Source organism: Rhinolophus sinicus, chromosome 18, assembly GCF_057876585.1.
Source record: "Rhinolophus sinicus isolate RSI-liver-muscle chromosome 18, RSI-T2T, whole genome shotgun sequence".
NCBI lineage: Eukaryota > Metazoa > Chordata > Mammalia > Chiroptera > Rhinolophidae > Rhinolophus > Rhinolophus sinicus.
This window is the reverse complement of record NC_142518.1, coordinates 10,386,637-10,403,706: the sequence shown is the minus strand read 5'-3', so window position 1 is coordinate 10,403,706 and position 17,070 is coordinate 10,386,637. Positions and strand designations below refer to the sequence as shown.

Sequence of the window (17,070 nt, the reverse complement as noted above, 5' to 3'; positions counted from 1 at the left end):
GGGGTTTATGTTTGGACAATCTGAAAAAGGTTTTAGGTGTATCCTGAGAATTCCCTATACCTGAGATGTCCCACTCCTGCAACCTCCCTTCCCCTGGAATCGCAATAAAACCAGTGAAGAATTTCATTAAAAAAATAAACCCAATGACTGGCAACTTCCTATTCATCCTTGGAAGCCTTTCCTGACCTTTCTTTTCTAGCTTCTGCTGTGGGGAGGAAGAAACTTTCCTCTACCCTTCAAGTTCTTCTGGCTGGTCAATAATTAAATCTACATGAGACAGAGTAACAAGAGAAAATAGCCAAATTTAATTACATACGTACATATGGGAACCCCACATACATGAGAGGTCCAGAGACAGAAACATAAATGAGGTAGATATGACATCCTGACCTAAGGATAAGGTAAGGCACCTTGGAGCTTCTGAGGGGAGGATGGTTATTCTCAGGTCAATATGAAGAGCAGATGTTCAGTAATTAGTCGTTTGCCCTGCCCTATAGACAGGTTTTTTTTAAAAGGTTATCTTTGATAATCTCTTAGTATGGGCAAGGGCCCTAATTCAAATTCTTCTAGGTAGTTAAGCGGGGGAGGCAGAAGTTTCTCTTGAGCCCACAGCATCTTAATTGCCTTTAGCTCAAAACAATCCACACACCACAGAGGCACATCTTGGGGTGACTTGTGCTGAACTCCTACAGTGCCATGCACCCACCTCTATTAGAGTGTGTACCTCGCCATTGTAATTTTTTAAAAACAGTTTTATTGAGATACAATTCACATATCATAAAATTTAGCCATTTAAAGTGTATAATTCAGTGGCTTTTAGCATATTCACAGATCTGTGCAACCATCACCACAATCGATTTTGGACCATTTTCAATACCTTGAAAAAAAACCCATACCCCTTAGCAGACACCCCAAACCTTCTAGTCTCCCTCCCCTCCCCCAGCCCTAGGCAACCATTACTTTGTTTCCTGTCTCTATGAGTTTGCCTGTTCTGCACATTCCATATAAATAGAATCATAGAACATGTGGCCTTTTATGACTGGCTTTTTTTCACTTAGCATGTTGTTAAGATCTGTGTACATTTTAGCATCTATCAGTACTTTGTTTCTTTTCATTGCTGAATAATATTCCATTACATAGACATATCACATTTTAGTAATCCATTCATCCTCTGATGGACATTTCAATTGTTTCCATTTTTCGGCTATTATAAATAATGCTGCTGTGAACATTTGTGTACAAGTTGTTGTGTGAATATGTGTTTTCATTTCACATGGGTATATATACCTAGGAGTGCACTTGTAGGTCATATGGCAACTGTATGTTTAACCTTTGGAGGAACTGCCAGACTCTTTTCCAAAGTGGCTGCAACATTTTACATTCCCACCAGCAGTGTATGAGGGCTTCAATTTTTCCATATCTTAACACTCCTTATTGTCTGTCTTTTGCTTATAGGCACCCTAGTACACAAAGTTGCATCTCTTTGTGGCTTTGATTTGCATTTCCCTCATGGCTTAGGATGTTGAGCATCTTTTCATGTGTTTACTGACCACTTTTATGTCATCTTTGGAGACATGTCTATTCAGATCCCTTGCCCATTTCTAAATCACGTTATTTGTCTTTTTATTATTAAATTGTAAGTGTTGATAAAGTAAACTGGAATCTTAAGATGACTAACCGTAGAACTAGGAGGTCTATGGGCGGAGCTGGGCTCCCTATTGCTCTCTAGACCTGACTTCCTGTTAAAACTTGGTGGTTCTAACTTCCAGGAGAGGGATTTATTTATACGTATAGGGGGCCATCTTGGGAAGAGGTCACTTTTTGCACATGGGTGGCTGGCCAGAGGTCCCCGGCCAGAGGTGTCCATCCTCACACTGCTGTGGTGGTTTTCTTTTCCCGAATAAAGCCGACAGTGTTCTTTATGTATTCTAGGTACAGGGTCCTCATTAGATATATAATTTGCACTATTGACATTTTGGGCCAGGTAATTATTATGGAGACTGTCCTGGGCACTGTAGGGTGTTCAGCAGCCTCCTTTGACCTCTACCCGCTAGATGTCAGTAATACATTTCTTCCAACCCCCAACTGTGACACTAAAAACATACCTCCAGACATTGCCAAACATCCTCTAGGGGCAGAATCATCCCCATTGAGAACCACAGATTTAGAGACATTCACTTATATTTCTCTCCCCTTCAGCCTATTACCTCCCTTCCTTTATGGTAGCCATTAATTCTTTTTTTTTTTAATGGGTTATCTTACCATTTTTAAAATATAGGTAAACCTGTGTGTCTATTTGTAACCCCCTCCATTTCTTAGATAAGGGTTAGCATACTCTGCACATTTTTTTCTGCTTGCTTTTTTCACTTAACACTATATTCTGGAGATCACTCCATGGAAGGATATAGAGATACTCTTCACTCCTTTTACAACTTACAGTTCAGACCACAATAAACCATAAATTCCCAGGCAGATGGTGCTCTTAAGTTTTATGCTCAGAAGACCTAATACTAATGAAGAGTTCCTGATGAGGCTTTAATATAAACATATTTCCTGACAAATGGTTGTGCAGGCAAATCATGGATTTTCTTTTTTAAGATAATACTTTGGGATAGGAAATGATTTTACCAGTAGGTGCCACTGTTACAATAGCTTTGGCAACTTTTTTTGATGACTTTACTGGTTTTGTGTGTGCGCACGCGTGTTGTGTACACCCACCTACCCACACACATACATGGACACATATTTCCTTTTTAACAAACACATGTTAGCATGCTTGAGACAACTGTTTCCTCTTGCTTTTTGTACTGATCACATCAATGCACAGGTATATTCCACCTGCTTGCCCTACTGTCTGCGTCATTTTTTATTTAACCAGGCTCATACTGATGGATATTTGGGTTGTGTTCATTATTTTGCTACTGTAAATCATGCTGTAAGTTAGTAGCCATTTACATATGTCCTTGCATCCATACATACACATCCACGGGATGAATTCCTAGAAGGCGAATTGCTAAGTCAGGATGTGTGCGTTTTACGTTTTGAAAGCTTCTGTGCTCACAAGTGAGATGAGAACAATAAAACCTAATTGCTGCTGAAAATCTTTATGGCCTGCAATCAGTTTGTTGGAGAAAAATAGCCTTAAGAACCAGCATTTGTGATGATGATGAGAAGTCTTATTAAAGAAAAGACCAAGGTAATAGAATCACCAGGTAGCAAACACCAGGAAGCCTGGGGAATCACTTGAGCAAATAACAATGACTTACAGTAGGTAATGGCCATTCTGGCCCTTGTAGCTAAAAAGTAAATAATTTGGAAGCCAGGAGCCTCCTTTAGGATGCATTTGCTGCTGAAATCTGTTTCATGGGTATGGGGGAGGAAAAGTACTTTTCCCTCTACCCTTCTGGGTTCTTGGTTGAAAACCCCCTGTAATGAAAGACAGGTTAACAGGAAAAAAACACAAACAGAAGTTTAGTAACACATATCCCTCCTGTCTACATGGGAGAGACCCGGGAAAACAGAGTAACTCCCCCAAATGACCCAAGCCACCACCTTCAATTCCATCTCCAGGTAAAGACAAAAGAAGTTGTTGGGGGTGGGGAGAGGAGTTAGTTACGGGAGGTCACCCGGAAAAGAAGAAAACAAGGGTAAGATTGTTATGCAGATTTAAGTTCTGCCTTCTCCTTTGGCAAGTTTCTAGAGATTTAGAGACACCTCTTACTCCTGGTACAGAGAGGGAGACCCCCTTACAAACGGAGATTTCCCTTATAAATGTCTCTTACAAAAGGGTAACTTCTACTCAGTTTTCAGAGTTTCTCCTGTGTATGCTGTTTTTTAAAAATAATCAGCTCAAGCTAATGCTATGTGAAAGAGACATATTTTGGGGTGTTAAATTCTGATCCCCTTTGTGAGCCATCATGCATAATACCCACCTTGGACATGCATAATTAATCTCATGGTCGCTCATGAAATCAGTAGAGACACTGGCGTCCAGGACAGGTATCTAAGAGGAAGTGTCTTTTATACAGATAAAAAGAGAAATCAATTTTTCTCTAAGAGTGAAGGTAGACTCTGAGAGTACCAGGGGAGAGTGAGTAAAATTTATTTTATCGTGTCATTTCTCTGCTTAACCCACAAGGTGAAATAGAGGGCTCTGGGACTTGGCAGAAATTTAGGGTTCTACAGTGAGTCTGATTTTTTGGTGTGCTTCAGAGTAGCTTTCCCTGCCTTCTAGATGATGCTTATCAGGAACACAGCTGTAAGTGACTTGCATTCTGACTCTGTATCAATCACATGGCTGCTGCTGTCACCCTTGACCTTGAATTTGACTTTAGACCTCTCCAGTTCAAGTGGACAATAGTTCATGGCATCATGGACTTTATATTTAGAATATCTTTGGCTTTTGAGACATATAGGAAAAGGATTTCAATCCAATGTTTAGGTATATGGATGTATTTAATTTTTAGCATTTCTTTTTTGTTGATTGAAAACAGTAACTTTAAAAATCTGAATTTCCATAAGATATATAACATCCTAAAAACAGAACCCATGTTCCACCTTCAGACACATCAACACACACATGCACACTTGGATGGTGGTATTCTTAAGGAAAAATGAGAAATCTGAAGGATTTCAAGCAGATGCCAGTGGAAATTTGAGATTGAGGTATTTGATAATATTTCACCTTTAGTTATTGATCATAGATGTGACTTCTTTTACAATTTTTTGATCCAGGGATTTCCAAAGTCAAAAATAATTTTACCTCCGACACAGTGGGTTTGTGAAATAGCCACAAAAAATTACAAGTCAATTCAGGTGAAGGGTAATTTGTGTTATTCATTAAGCATAATTAATGCATATCATTTTCCTACCTTTAGTTGAAGCTCTGTTTGAGATATTTTCTTCTTCCATGTTATTTTTCAACAACTTCACATGGAAAGCAAATTAAGAGATGTTTAAAGAAAAAAAACACCAGACCACCACTTAGAGTGACCTTTTAGGCAACTTTTATTACTTTGAAGACTGCTTTGCATTTAGAACATTGTAGTAAATGTCTCCCAACTAACAAAATGACCTTAGAGAAGTGATTTGGAGCTTAGTTTGGGCTAAAGAACTTTTTTCCCCATAAAAGCAGCTGTCAAAGACAGCTATATTTGTATAAAATAGCCTTTTATGGACCAGTCTGGGAGCCTAGTAGTCATTTAATCCTGTCTCTGTGGGGATGATAGGTTCAGAGTTGGTATAAGGCTGTCGGCCATAGTAACTACTTTCTGCATGGAAAAAAAAAAAATCTCCCAGGCATGATGGCCACTGCCTAATGGCTAGGGCATCTTTTCCACCCGACCCTCCCCCTGAACCGAGACTACTTTTTGAAAAGAGGCAGCCTGGCTAGGAGGAAGCCCTATTAGTGAATCACAAGGGTAGCCCATAATTTTAACAATATATGAATGACTAAATGAGTCCTTCAAAGCTAATGTGTTTTAAAGCTTTTATACCTTGAGCTCAATGGGAAATGCCTTAGGAATAGGTATTTCAACCACTTGAAAGGTTTTTTTTGCGCTAGAAATAACTGGATGCTAGCGGAAAGAGATTATTAAAAAGAAAAAAGTCACCGTGCATTTGGAACTCGTCCATTTAAGTGCAGTCCTAAATATAGTGTATTACAAATGAGCTGCTGCCACCACCCTGTTGGTAGTTTAGTTGGAGATACAAAACATAGACTGGTGAGACATATAACCAAATATATGGGCAGTATGTGAGTACGCCCTCATTAATGCTATCAGCACTGTCAGCTAGAACTTTCTGCCATGGGAGAATGTTCTGTATCTGTGCCGTCTAATAACCATATGGGGCTATGGAGCACTTGAAATGTAGCTAGTGTGGCAGAGGTGCTGAATTTTACCATGTTTCCCTGAAAATAACACCTAACTGGAAAATAAGCCCTAGCATGATTTTTCAGGAGGACATCCCCTGAACCTAAGCCCTAATGCGTCTTTTGGAGCAAAAATTAATATAAGACCCAGTCTTATTTTCAGGGAAACATGGTAGATTTTATTTAATTTTAATTAATTTAAATGTCAATAGCCACCTGATGTAGTGGTCAGGGAATTACACAGCACAGGTAGACCTTAGATACTTAAGAATTCAGTCGGGAAAAATACTGTGGGTTAGAGTAAGAAGGGAAGATTGTCAAAGGCTTGCAGACTTAGTAGACAGGAGGGGAAGCATGTACTAGGCTGGACTGTCCAAGATTTGGTCATAAAATAGTGAATAGCTTGGCTGAAGCATATCACTCCTGTAGGGAAGTGAAGGGAAAGAAAGGAGAGTGGTGTGGATTTATGGAGGTCCTTGAGTGTCAGTGTCAAAATTAATCCTGAAGTCAATAGGGAACCAAGAAGATAACACCTGTTAACTGTGACGTATTGTGCTAATACCATACTCATTACTGAAGGCTTTCCAATAGAATGGGCACTTTAGGGAGGTTCAACTAGCAAGGGAGATAGAGGGCTGAGGGGGAAGAAAAGACACCAGGCAGGGCGCAGCTCTGAGTATTACAGCAGTCTTGGTCTGCAATCTAAGGAGCCAGGTTCGAACGGGAGTTAAAGTAGAAAGACCCGACTGGCAGAGCGGCTTTAAGGAATGAATCAACAAGATTTAGTGACTGGACAGTTAAGAATTGTTCCTTCAGCAAATAGCTATTGGGCCTCTCCCATGTGCCAGGCCCGGATCTAGACTTGGGGACACAGCAGGGAAAAAACCAGATAAAACCCTTGCCCTGGTGGAGCCTATAGTCTAGTGAGGATTGCAGTTTTCTGACTGACAAAATACTGGTACTGTTGATTCAAGAGGAAATTCAGGTGAATCCTGTTGGGTTTGGGAGATGAGATCAACGTTGGAAACCTAGCCATGGACAACAAAATAGACATGTGTATACACACACACACACACACACACACACGCAGGCATCACACACCCACGCCACACACAGTGCTCCATATGTTTTCACCCTTCCTCAGGGTTAAACCTCAAACCATAATTTGTCTAAGCAATGCAGAGAAGGTATTCCTGCCGTGCATTTCCTGTGTGTCACCATTGTTCCTTGGAGGCCTTCCCAGCTTGCCTTGGAGGCCTTCTGCCTAGCTATGGCCTCCACCCTACCCCCCACCACAGACTCTTTGTTGGTGCCACCTCATCTTCCTAAAGCACGTTCATGTCACTCTGTGACTCCTACACCTTCCTGTTCCCTTTCAGACATTTGTTTAGCATGGCAACTAAGGACTTGAATGATCTGAAGCCAGTGTGCCCTCTTCATTCCTCGTAGCTGGCTTTACACTCAAAATAGAGTGTGTATGCTTCTTGAACTGCCTTGCACTTGGACATGATGTGTTTACTTGGGGTGTTTTCTCTCCTTTTGAATGCCCATTGCTGCCCCTTCCATGCAGGCTCCCCTCAAGCCTCTTCCTACAAATCCCAGTTGAAATACTACTTCCATTAAGCCTTTTCCTGGCTTGCCTGATCCCAGACTTCCTGACTTAGGATCTCAGAGACCTGGAAATGGGTATCTCTTAAGGCATCTTGTATAATGCCTTGCCCATAGTAGGTGCTTTGTATGTATTGGAGTTGTAAGCGATCATGTGTATTTACTCTGCAAGTGGCTGATTGCAATTAGGACATAGGCTAAAATGGGAAGCTAGCATGGCGTAGCTAATAGAACTCAACACAGCACATGCAACAAAAAATGAAACCCCAAGCTGTAGACTAATGTTAGTTATTAATAAAGATGTGAAAAACTTAAATAAAATATTAGAGTGTCTAAAAGCACTAAAGATTAATCGATCATGACTGGATAGTGTGTCTCAGGAATTAAATTGATTAACGCATCCTATTGATCAAACAGAGAACGCTTATATCATCACACATGCTCAATAGGCAATCTACAGTAGCTAAACCCTGGTGCTCACAATCTCATAACAAACTAGCAAGAGAAAGGTAATTTTTAAACATGAAAGAATATCTTTTATAAACCAATATCCAACAGTAAACTCAGTGGGGAATGGTAGGAGAGTCCTATTAAAACCAGAAACGAATGAAAGATGTGTACTCTTGTGACTAATAAAGTTGTTAAAATGAGACCGACTAATGCTGTCTGGGGAGTGAAGCTGGCGTTCTCCTGCCTGTTTGTAGAAATATGAATCAATACAACCTTTTGGAAAATCAATTAGGTGGTCTGTTTCACAAACCGTAAAAATATTCATACCCTCTGACTCAGACATTTACTTCCCAGAAATTCTCCTAAGGAAATCTGTTATGTTGACAGAGATATGAACAGGTACTCATTATGACATTGTTTAAAAGAATCAGAAATGGCAATAATCTAAATGCCCCACAATGGGGAAATAGTTAAGACTATTATAGGGTATCCCTACAGTGGAATATAATTAGTCATTAGAAATGTTTAGGGCTTTTGATACCATGAGAATGTGCTTGTGTTGAATTAGAATGATCCAGGTTGTATTTAAACATTCCCTCGCTGTATATAAAAATCTCCTTTGTTCCTTGGTGGAGGGTTAGAAGTCAGTTTTCTGGTTTTTTTCCCGTTAAACTTCCCTCCCACACTCCCTCCCCACCTCCCTCCCCACAGCTGGACTCCACAAGGGGAATTTGAGGGCAAGCTATTTCTCAGACACCCAGAGTCCCAGCAGCACAGGGTTCCAGAGCTGGGAGGGCCCTATGTCTTCCTGTCCCTTTTATTTTGCACATCACATACCAGAAACAAGGCCACCCCCTTAGTGATGGAACAGAACTGACTCTTGGTGCTGTATTCCTTCTACTCCCTGAGAGGGTCATTGATTCAGAAAGCACCCCGAGTTCTGGGAGATGACTTTAAAGACAAGTGTCTATTTTTTGAAGTAAGTTTCTCACCAGCTATTGACTAGCGTTGAAATTGGAAATGATGTGAGCACTAAGTAGTTGGGGAGGGAGAGAAGGAGAGGGTTATTCTGGTGGAAGAGTGGAAGGAGTTGGTTTGGCATGCCACGATTCTTTCCAAGTCTCTGGCACCATCTTTGTAGTCTTTGTCAAGATCAGGGAACTATTCTGGATCTTCTTTCTTTTGTTTTTTTACTCTATAAAACTAGATGCATCACACCAAGGTTACTTTCAAATCTATTAAACTATTGGGGTCAGTAATAGACAAGGTGAAGCATGTCTAAGAAATTATTTATTAGCAATAATTGGATATCACTTCCAGATCATTATAACTGGAAAGAATTAAACAGAGACGTTGGGAACTCTGTGTAGAATAGGGCCACATGTCACGTGTTCTTCTCTGGGTCATCAGAGTAATATTTTGTTTTTTCTTTCACTGGGCTATCTTGTTCAGTACCACCTGGAATTCTTCGAAACTAACTTCTCCGTCTCCATTCTTGTCCAGTTCTTTAAAGAGGTCCTCTAGGGTGCTTGGACCCTGGTGTTAGACAGAAAGTATGAGATGGGGAGAGGAAAGAAAATGAATCAGTTGTCTGCTGCTACACATTTTCCAAAATTAGAGGCTCTGTGTCTGTGTTCCAAGAAGGTAGCTGAGTTTTCAATTACATGCTACTGATAGTTAGAGGTGGGAAAACCAACGTTAGCTGTAGTGCTGCTCCATGTCACAAGATGGACTACCCTTTTTATTTTCTATATCACCCATTATTTTAATATTGATAATGTATATTTTAATATATATAATTGGTTTTCTATGTAATCTTATGTATTTTCCTTTATGCCTCTAAAAACATTCCATTGAGGAGTTTGAGGGCTTCACTGGACTGCCGAGGGGCCTATGGCCCACAAACAGTTGAGGACCCCTGCCCGAGGTTTCCTGGGAGCTGGTTTTGTGTCTGGTACCAGGGCTGGGCTGGCACACAACCGAGGCAGCATGCATAGCTTGCTACTGGCCGGTATTGTGCCAAGGGCTTCCCTGTAGCTTGTACAATCCTCCCGACTACCCTGTGGGGGAGATCCACTTCACAGGTAAGGAAACCGAGGGTCTGAGACAGCAGCTAACTTACTCCAGGGCCCACAGCTGGTAAGTAGAGGGCTTGGGGTTCAAACATGGACTCTAAAGCTCAACCCCTTAACTAGCAACCACCTCGTTTTCCCCAAACCCTTGGTGGCAGCCTACCTCTGTGCTATGTGAGATGACTTTGGATCAGTGGTTCTCACAATTTGGTACACATCGGAATCACCGGATGGGCCTGCTAACCTTAGTAAATACAGATTGATGGTCCCACTCCCAGAGTTTCTGATTCACCTGGCCTGGGGTGGGGCCTGAGAATCTGTATTCTGTTCCCAGGAGGTGTGGATGTTCCTGTCCAGGCCCAGCCATGCTCAGAGCCACTGCTTGAGATGTTACATGAGATCATGTGCAGAATCTTAAGCATGTGTAGAATCTTAAGCAGCCTTAATATTAAATCTTATCTCCATTACAAAAATTCAAATCTTAAAGCCATTACAGCTCTGACTTTCAGGTAAGAGTCTATCTGTGGCAAAATAGTACTTAGGAAACCTCCTGAAATAACAGCTTGTTTTATACATCAGCTTCAAGAAAATGTTTTTAATTGTAAAACTCACATAACATTTACCGTCTTAACTATTTTTAAGTGTACAGTTCAGTAGTGTTAACTATGTTCACGCTGTTGGGCAGCAGACCTATATATGAAGATATGTTTTAACCCTTAAGATTCCTACAAAGACACTTGGCACTTTGCTATGATCACAAGACCAAACTGTAAGTTAGTTATTCAGCACTTAACTTGGTAATAAGTTAGTTATTACCAAGCACTGTTTTCCTGAAGCATTTACTCGATTCTAAACCATACAAGGTGACGATGTAAACAGAGTGTAGCATGGAAAAACTTAGTGATCCTTTTGAAAATAAAATCAGGCACATGACTTGGTAAGTAGATTTTTCAGAACTTACCATTAGTCTTCCTACCACTATCCAAATTTTAAAAGTCCTATGTACGTTTTATGGGAAATACATAAAATGTAGAAAAATTTAGAAAACTTCACCAGTCTTGCCATTTAAAACAACTTATTTGATTGCCTAGGCTCTCCTGTCAGATTATTATTTTTCTTTCTTTTATCATTATATTCCTTCCTTTTATTATTATTCCTTCCTATTATTATTTTTCTTCCTTTTGGAAAAAATTAAGAGGTTTTTTAGAATTTAATTTTTTTTTCAGAAAACTTTTTTTAATTCTCTTTTTCTGCTAGTGCCTTTAACTGGTTTTTAAAGTTATTGTATATTTCAACCGTAAGAAAAATGAGAAGATATTGGATTATAAGGTCATTGAATTCAGCCATTTTTCTTTTTAGTTCTAGAAACAGAAACTCCTCAACAACTAAAACCAGAAAACTTCTTACATGTCATATTGGCAGAAGGGACATTTCTGGTTGAAATCTGGGAAGCAAATGCTTTCTTTTGAAGTTACAGCTAAAAAGTGACCAAGTTGGACGTAACAATTGCTGTCCTTCCAGTTTGAAAGTAGTTTTTAGTTGCAAAGCAAAGAAAGTATATCAGAACACAGAGAATGTTCCTTTCTCTCTTCCTTACTGCCTCTAAATGCATTTTGATTCTGACAACTCTGTGATGGTTCTTTATGGCTAAAGAAATTGTATCATTTCCTGAAAGTGGTTGAGAAATGCATGTTTGCCTCCTTAACACAAATTTATTGCTAAACACAAATTAACAGAACTTTAAATGCGTTTGAAATATAAATGGGTTTTCACCAAGGGTAATTTGTCAGCGAGAAGCTGGGTGTTTTTTTTAACAGACTGCCAAGTCAGTGTTGGTCTTTTTGAGAGATTCTACCTATAACAGTGAAGCATGTCCAGTGCCAACTAATATTATTTTACTGGCCTCTTTTTTTTCCTAAAGCCTGGCACAGATGTGTTGAATCCAGGCTGCAGACCTTAGTGTGTTTGCGTGGTGACCTATGGGTCTTCCAGGGCTAGCTTGGTGAAAGTGCCATCGCTGCTTCCACTTACTATGGCTGGCCTTGGAGAGTTGTGTGCTAAGGCTGTGGGGAATAGAAGGCTTGGCCCCTGCTTTCTAGGAGCTTGCCATCTAAAATGTGGCCTGCCCAACCAGGGGAGGAAAGCACATGTTTAAGTGCTCTCCCTTCAGCAATACCTGCACCTTGGCTGCTGTGTGCTTTCCTTCAGACGGAGCTCTGATCCGTATCACAGACCTCAGCCTCTCCCCGTGTCCTTTCCTCTCCCCTCCCTTCCCACCCTCAGAGGCCCACTTCAGCCAGCTCTGCAGTTGTGCACTCACTTTCAGTAAACTGGGGAATTCAGTCTGAATCAGTAGTGTCAGCTCATTCTTTGACAGCTGGTTTGGATCACCTTCTCTGGCTGCGTATTTTTCAAAAATGCTCTTCAGTTCTTTAGAAGACATCTTGGCACTCATTTTGGTGTCCTGTAAATTGGGAAAGAAATTAACTTACCAAAAAGCTGAAGTGGAGTTTTATACTGATGATTACCAGCAGGAGATGAGTGCCATTGTGCTGTTTCCTTGGCACAGGTGGGGGATAGTAAAGAAAAGCCTGGGGGAAGCGGGGAGAAGAAAAAGAAGGGGAGGAGGAGAAGAGGGAGTGGGAACTGTGGGAGCTGTACCAGTGCCTGCCAATGTGTTTAAAAAATAAGCATGTTAGACAGTATGTTAAGTGTCTGTTCTCAGAGTATATCTGTTAGGAGATAGTTCCTGGAGCCAAACACTGAGTAATTATGACATTCTTTACTTTTTATGTACCTGGTCTGCACTCTGTAGGCTGTGGTCTTGAAGAACCTGACCACAGCTTCTAGCCTCTAAATTACTGGTAATATCCTTAGTTGGTACAAACCCACTTTCTCTCCAGGCTATTCTCTTTCACACCATTCTGAAAGGTAGCAGAAGGACCTCCAGGTAGTACTAGAAGGACACTTACCTGGTCCCTGAACAGCGAGGCAGCTGCAAGAATCAAACAGGAGTGTGGAGAGCTGAGCAGGATCATGCGACTTTTATAGTCTGTACAGATAGACACACCACCCTGATGATGAAATTTTCCTTTCGTTTGCCATTTAAAGGTAATTATTAATGGTTTTTGAAATCCAATCTTAAGACTGCATAAACCTCATAATTAAGGGTGTTGTAAAACTGGCCAACCAGCACAGACTTGTCGAAGCACCTGACCGATAGAATGGATACCTTTATCACTGAACTTCCCCAGGTAGGGATAATCTTCTCTAACAGGACTTTAGCCACTAAGAGGCAAGGCAGTAGCCTGTCTACAAGGGAAAGCTTCAGCCCAGTGAGAAAACATACAGACCATGACTAAAACATGTGTATCCATGAGACGGGGGAAGCTATGAAATCTATTTGCCAGACCGTGAATATTCCATTAGGCAATTTAAAATGTCCAGGGGCAGTGCGAACAGGCTTTCCTGGGTTGTACTTTGGACAGGTGGGACAAGTAAGGCAGGTACTTTTCACCACCTTAATGTAATATCTCCCCACCAATACTGATTCATAAATGCTATCATTTTGTCAGTGGACCAATGGTTTAACGCGTATACAGTAATTAAGAGTGGAAACTTCAGAGTCTTTGGTAGGACTAGGTTGTTACTTGGTCTGAACCAGAGCTTTCTCTTCTATTAAATCAGCAATTGTTGGGTTTCCAAACTTGTTTTTCTTTTTCTGAAACCAGCTGTTGGGCTTTTCTGGCCAGTTTTTCTAAGTTATCAACTGGGGAAATATCCCTTTGGATCACGAAAGAGGTTTGACTGCTGCTGATGCCTGTAAGGGCAGCATTCCTTGTAGAAGTGTCAGCAAGGTGATTTCTTTTAGCTTTCAAAGTCAAGTTTAGAATTCCCTGGGATCTTAATACTAGCTAATGCAGCAGGTAAAAGTATAGCATCCAATAATTCCTGAACATACGGGCTGTTTTAAGTTTTATTTCCTTACTGGAAGTAAAGAAGCCACATTGCTTCCATAGCATTCCCAAATCATGAGCTACTTCAAAGGCATATTGACTATCAGTATAAATGCTGGCAGTTTTGCCCTTGGCTAAAATACAAACCTGAGTGAAAGCAAATAACTCAGCCTGCTGTGCTGAAGTAGCCAAAGGTAAAAATGCCTCAAGGACTTCAAAAGGGGCTACAATTGCATGACCAGCATAGTACTTACCACTTTTAATTTTTAAAGTATGAACCATCTGTAAACCATGAGAAATCAGCTTTACCCAGAGGAGCCTCCTCCAAATCATGATGAGAAGTCCGGAGGTGATCCGTTGGTGTCAGGCAGTCAAGAAGGGCTTCATCGGTCTCAGAAGGGCGAAGAGTAGCTGGATTAAGGTTATCAGAAAGTGAAAGAGTTATGTGGGAATCGGTTAACAAAAGGATTTCATAGGAGGTGGAGGCAGCTAACTGAAAGATGTTGACTGTGTTGAGAATTCACAAGGGATTCTACTGCATGGGGCACAAAGATGGTTAGAGGGAACCCACAGCAATTTCCTCTGTGGCCTTAACCAGGTGGGCCATGGCAGTAATGGCTCTAAGGCAAGGGGGGGATCCCCGTGCCACAGGGTCCAGCTGCTGACTGCAGTACCCTAGGGGTCTATGGTGGTCCCCATGTTTTGTGGGTGAGTACCCCAAAGGCATTCCTTTCCTTTTCGTATACAAGAAGGAAAAAGGGGATCTGATCATTGGGATGTCCAAAAGTGGGGGTGGGGGTGGGGGTGAGGGGGAAGGATCATTAAACTCTCATTTAAGGCTTTAAAGACTACTATGTTGTCCCATTCTTCCCAGGAAATTGGGTTAAGACTGTCATTCTTTAGTAATACATACATAGCTTTTGTCATAAGAGAGAGATTCATTATCAATTTGAAGAAAAGTTTCTCCAAGCCAATTAAGAGGGGAGATTGGAAAAAGTCCCTGTAGTTCCTTGGGGCCCCATCACTGGGGATGGGGAAGACCTTGGGAAGGGTGGTCAGAAGTCTGATTACAAGCCAGGAGCTCCTGAAGCATTTAAACTTGCGACCCTCCCTTTTCCAACGTCCTGGCTCCTTGCAAAAATGGCAGAAACTGGGAGTCTTTTGGTTTCATATTGGGGCTTTCATCTGCCAAGGCTGAAAATGAAAAGTCTTGGTAATCTTACTTCTAAGTGGCCTATCTAGAGTATGAGCACACTGATTAGCCAAATTGACCAAATCTAGGGTGGACATAGTCTCCCATTCCATCCTGCTTTTCTGAACAAGGAGGGAAAGGTCTCGGTTCAGCCCATTGACAAACAAAGAGTTAAAGGTCATCCAAGTGAAATCAACATCTGAAGAAAGGCCAGAATTTTCCTTAAAAATGACCTGAAGTCAGTTATAATATTTATGAACAGATTCATCAGATTTTTGTGAGCAAGTCTGAATTTTGCTCCAATCAACGGGCTTTGGGAAAGCCTTAGGAATTGCTCTGTATAGTTCTCTAGTGAATTCTCAAGGTTCTTCTCAACAAATTAGAGGCTTGTTTTTTTAAATCCCTTTCAGAATGTTCCCATTGGGCAATTCTCATCCAATATCGAGCCTGGCCTTCACCAACTAACGTATGAATTAACTGATATAAATCAGAAAACTCAGGCTGATAGGTCTGAATAACAATAACAAATTTCTCAGCAAACTTGTGAGGGTCCTCAGTTACCTTAGGAAATTCCTAACTCAGCTTTAGTCCAGGGATGTGTGAAATCTGAGGTCTATTAGGATCCCCAGAGGGCTTCACTTCAAATGGAGAGATACTGATAAGTTCAGAAGAGGAAGGAATGGGAGAGAATTCAGAGGAAGGAGGCACAGAGGTGAGTCTGGGGATAAGGAAGCCATAGTAGACGGCAAGATGGCATCAGATGGCATTGAGGTGGAGCTTGAAACAAAGGAATTGGAGAAAAAGAGCTTGAAGATGCTGGAGAAGAAGCCTGAGGCAAAGTATTCATAGAATAGGGTACCGTAGATGGAGCCTGAGACAGTGGAGTACAGGGCAAGGACAAGACAGCGCTGTAGATGGACATGTGGGAAGCCATGTTTTCTCTCTTTAAAAGTTCAGTAGCCTATGTTAATTCTAAAACTTTATTTTGCAAAGAGGCAACTTCAGGTTCTTGGTCCCATTTGGAAGCCTCAAACTTCCATCCAAACTAGGCATTCCATTCAGCTTTGCCAATTTTAGCACTATTATTGTCCAGTTTGGTTTTAGGAAAACTAAATTTGAGAATCTCAAAAGTTCGTCACAGTGGCCACTGATTTTATGAATTACTTTTGCTCATATCTGTCCATTTAGTTAAGTATGTGCATGAAAAGTGCCGGAGTCCCTGAAGGAGAGATGGTCTTAAAGTATTAAATAACTGAGATCTACTTTTCAGATACTTCTCTCTAGAGTAAGGGTCCAAAGGTATCTACAACACCTCAAGCAACCTGCAGGGCAGAAATCAGCCAGCCTTATTCCAGAACAGTGTGATCACAGAAGATCAGGCCGAAGGCTTAACAAGCCAGTTCTAGGAAAAACCTGGCTCTCTGGAGAGCCTGTGTGTATGTAGGCTGAGCAGCACTTTTTAAACTGAGACAGTCCGGTCTAATACTCAACCAAAAGCCGACTAATTTCAGTAGAAATAGCCCCCGTTCCAAAAGGAATTGGACGGAAACCAGCTAGTCTCAAAAGATAACCTGGTCCTGAAGAAAATCAGGCTGCCATGCCAAATCGAGTACTCACGGACAAACAACAACCAACAGACAAAGAAAGCCTTTTAACAAACAAAAAAACCTCTCTAAACAGTTCCTAAATAAAGTCCAGAGAGCTTCAAAACGCAAAAGCAGAAGATGGATTCCAGGAGAAACCTGCAGTTAGCCCAAGCAGCTTAGTGTGGCCCCAGCACCTAGCTGCTCACCTATTCAGATGCTGTCAGGGTTTAAGAAACGGGGAGAAAATGCACAATAACTTGTAGTTCTGTTTGGCAAAGCAAGATTACCAAGTAGCATGGTCATTTTTCAACTTTTAAATTATTTGTTGTCTCCA

The 17,070-nt window shown here is 41.1% G+C and overlaps 2 protein-coding genes across 7 annotated transcripts in view; one reads left to right on the top strand and one right to left on the bottom strand.

The window, feature by feature from the left end:
• Positions 1-17,070, top strand: part of CTPS2 (CTP synthase 2) — a 101,235-nt gene that overhangs the window by 41,874 nt on the left and 42,291 nt on the right. The gene's annotated exons all lie outside the window — the stretch shown is intronic.
• On the bottom strand, positions 9,203-13,131 carry S100G (S100 calcium binding protein G). Its single transcript, XM_019746330.3, has 3 exons — positions 12,975-13,131; positions 12,323-12,466; positions 9,203-9,466 (listed from the first exon to the last, which is right to left on the bottom strand). Exons 1-3 carry the CDS (start codon positions 13,038-13,040, stop codon positions 9,362-9,364), a joined length of 315 nt encoding a protein of 104 aa, XP_019601889.1. The 5' UTR covers positions 13,041-13,131; the 3' UTR covers positions 9,203-9,361.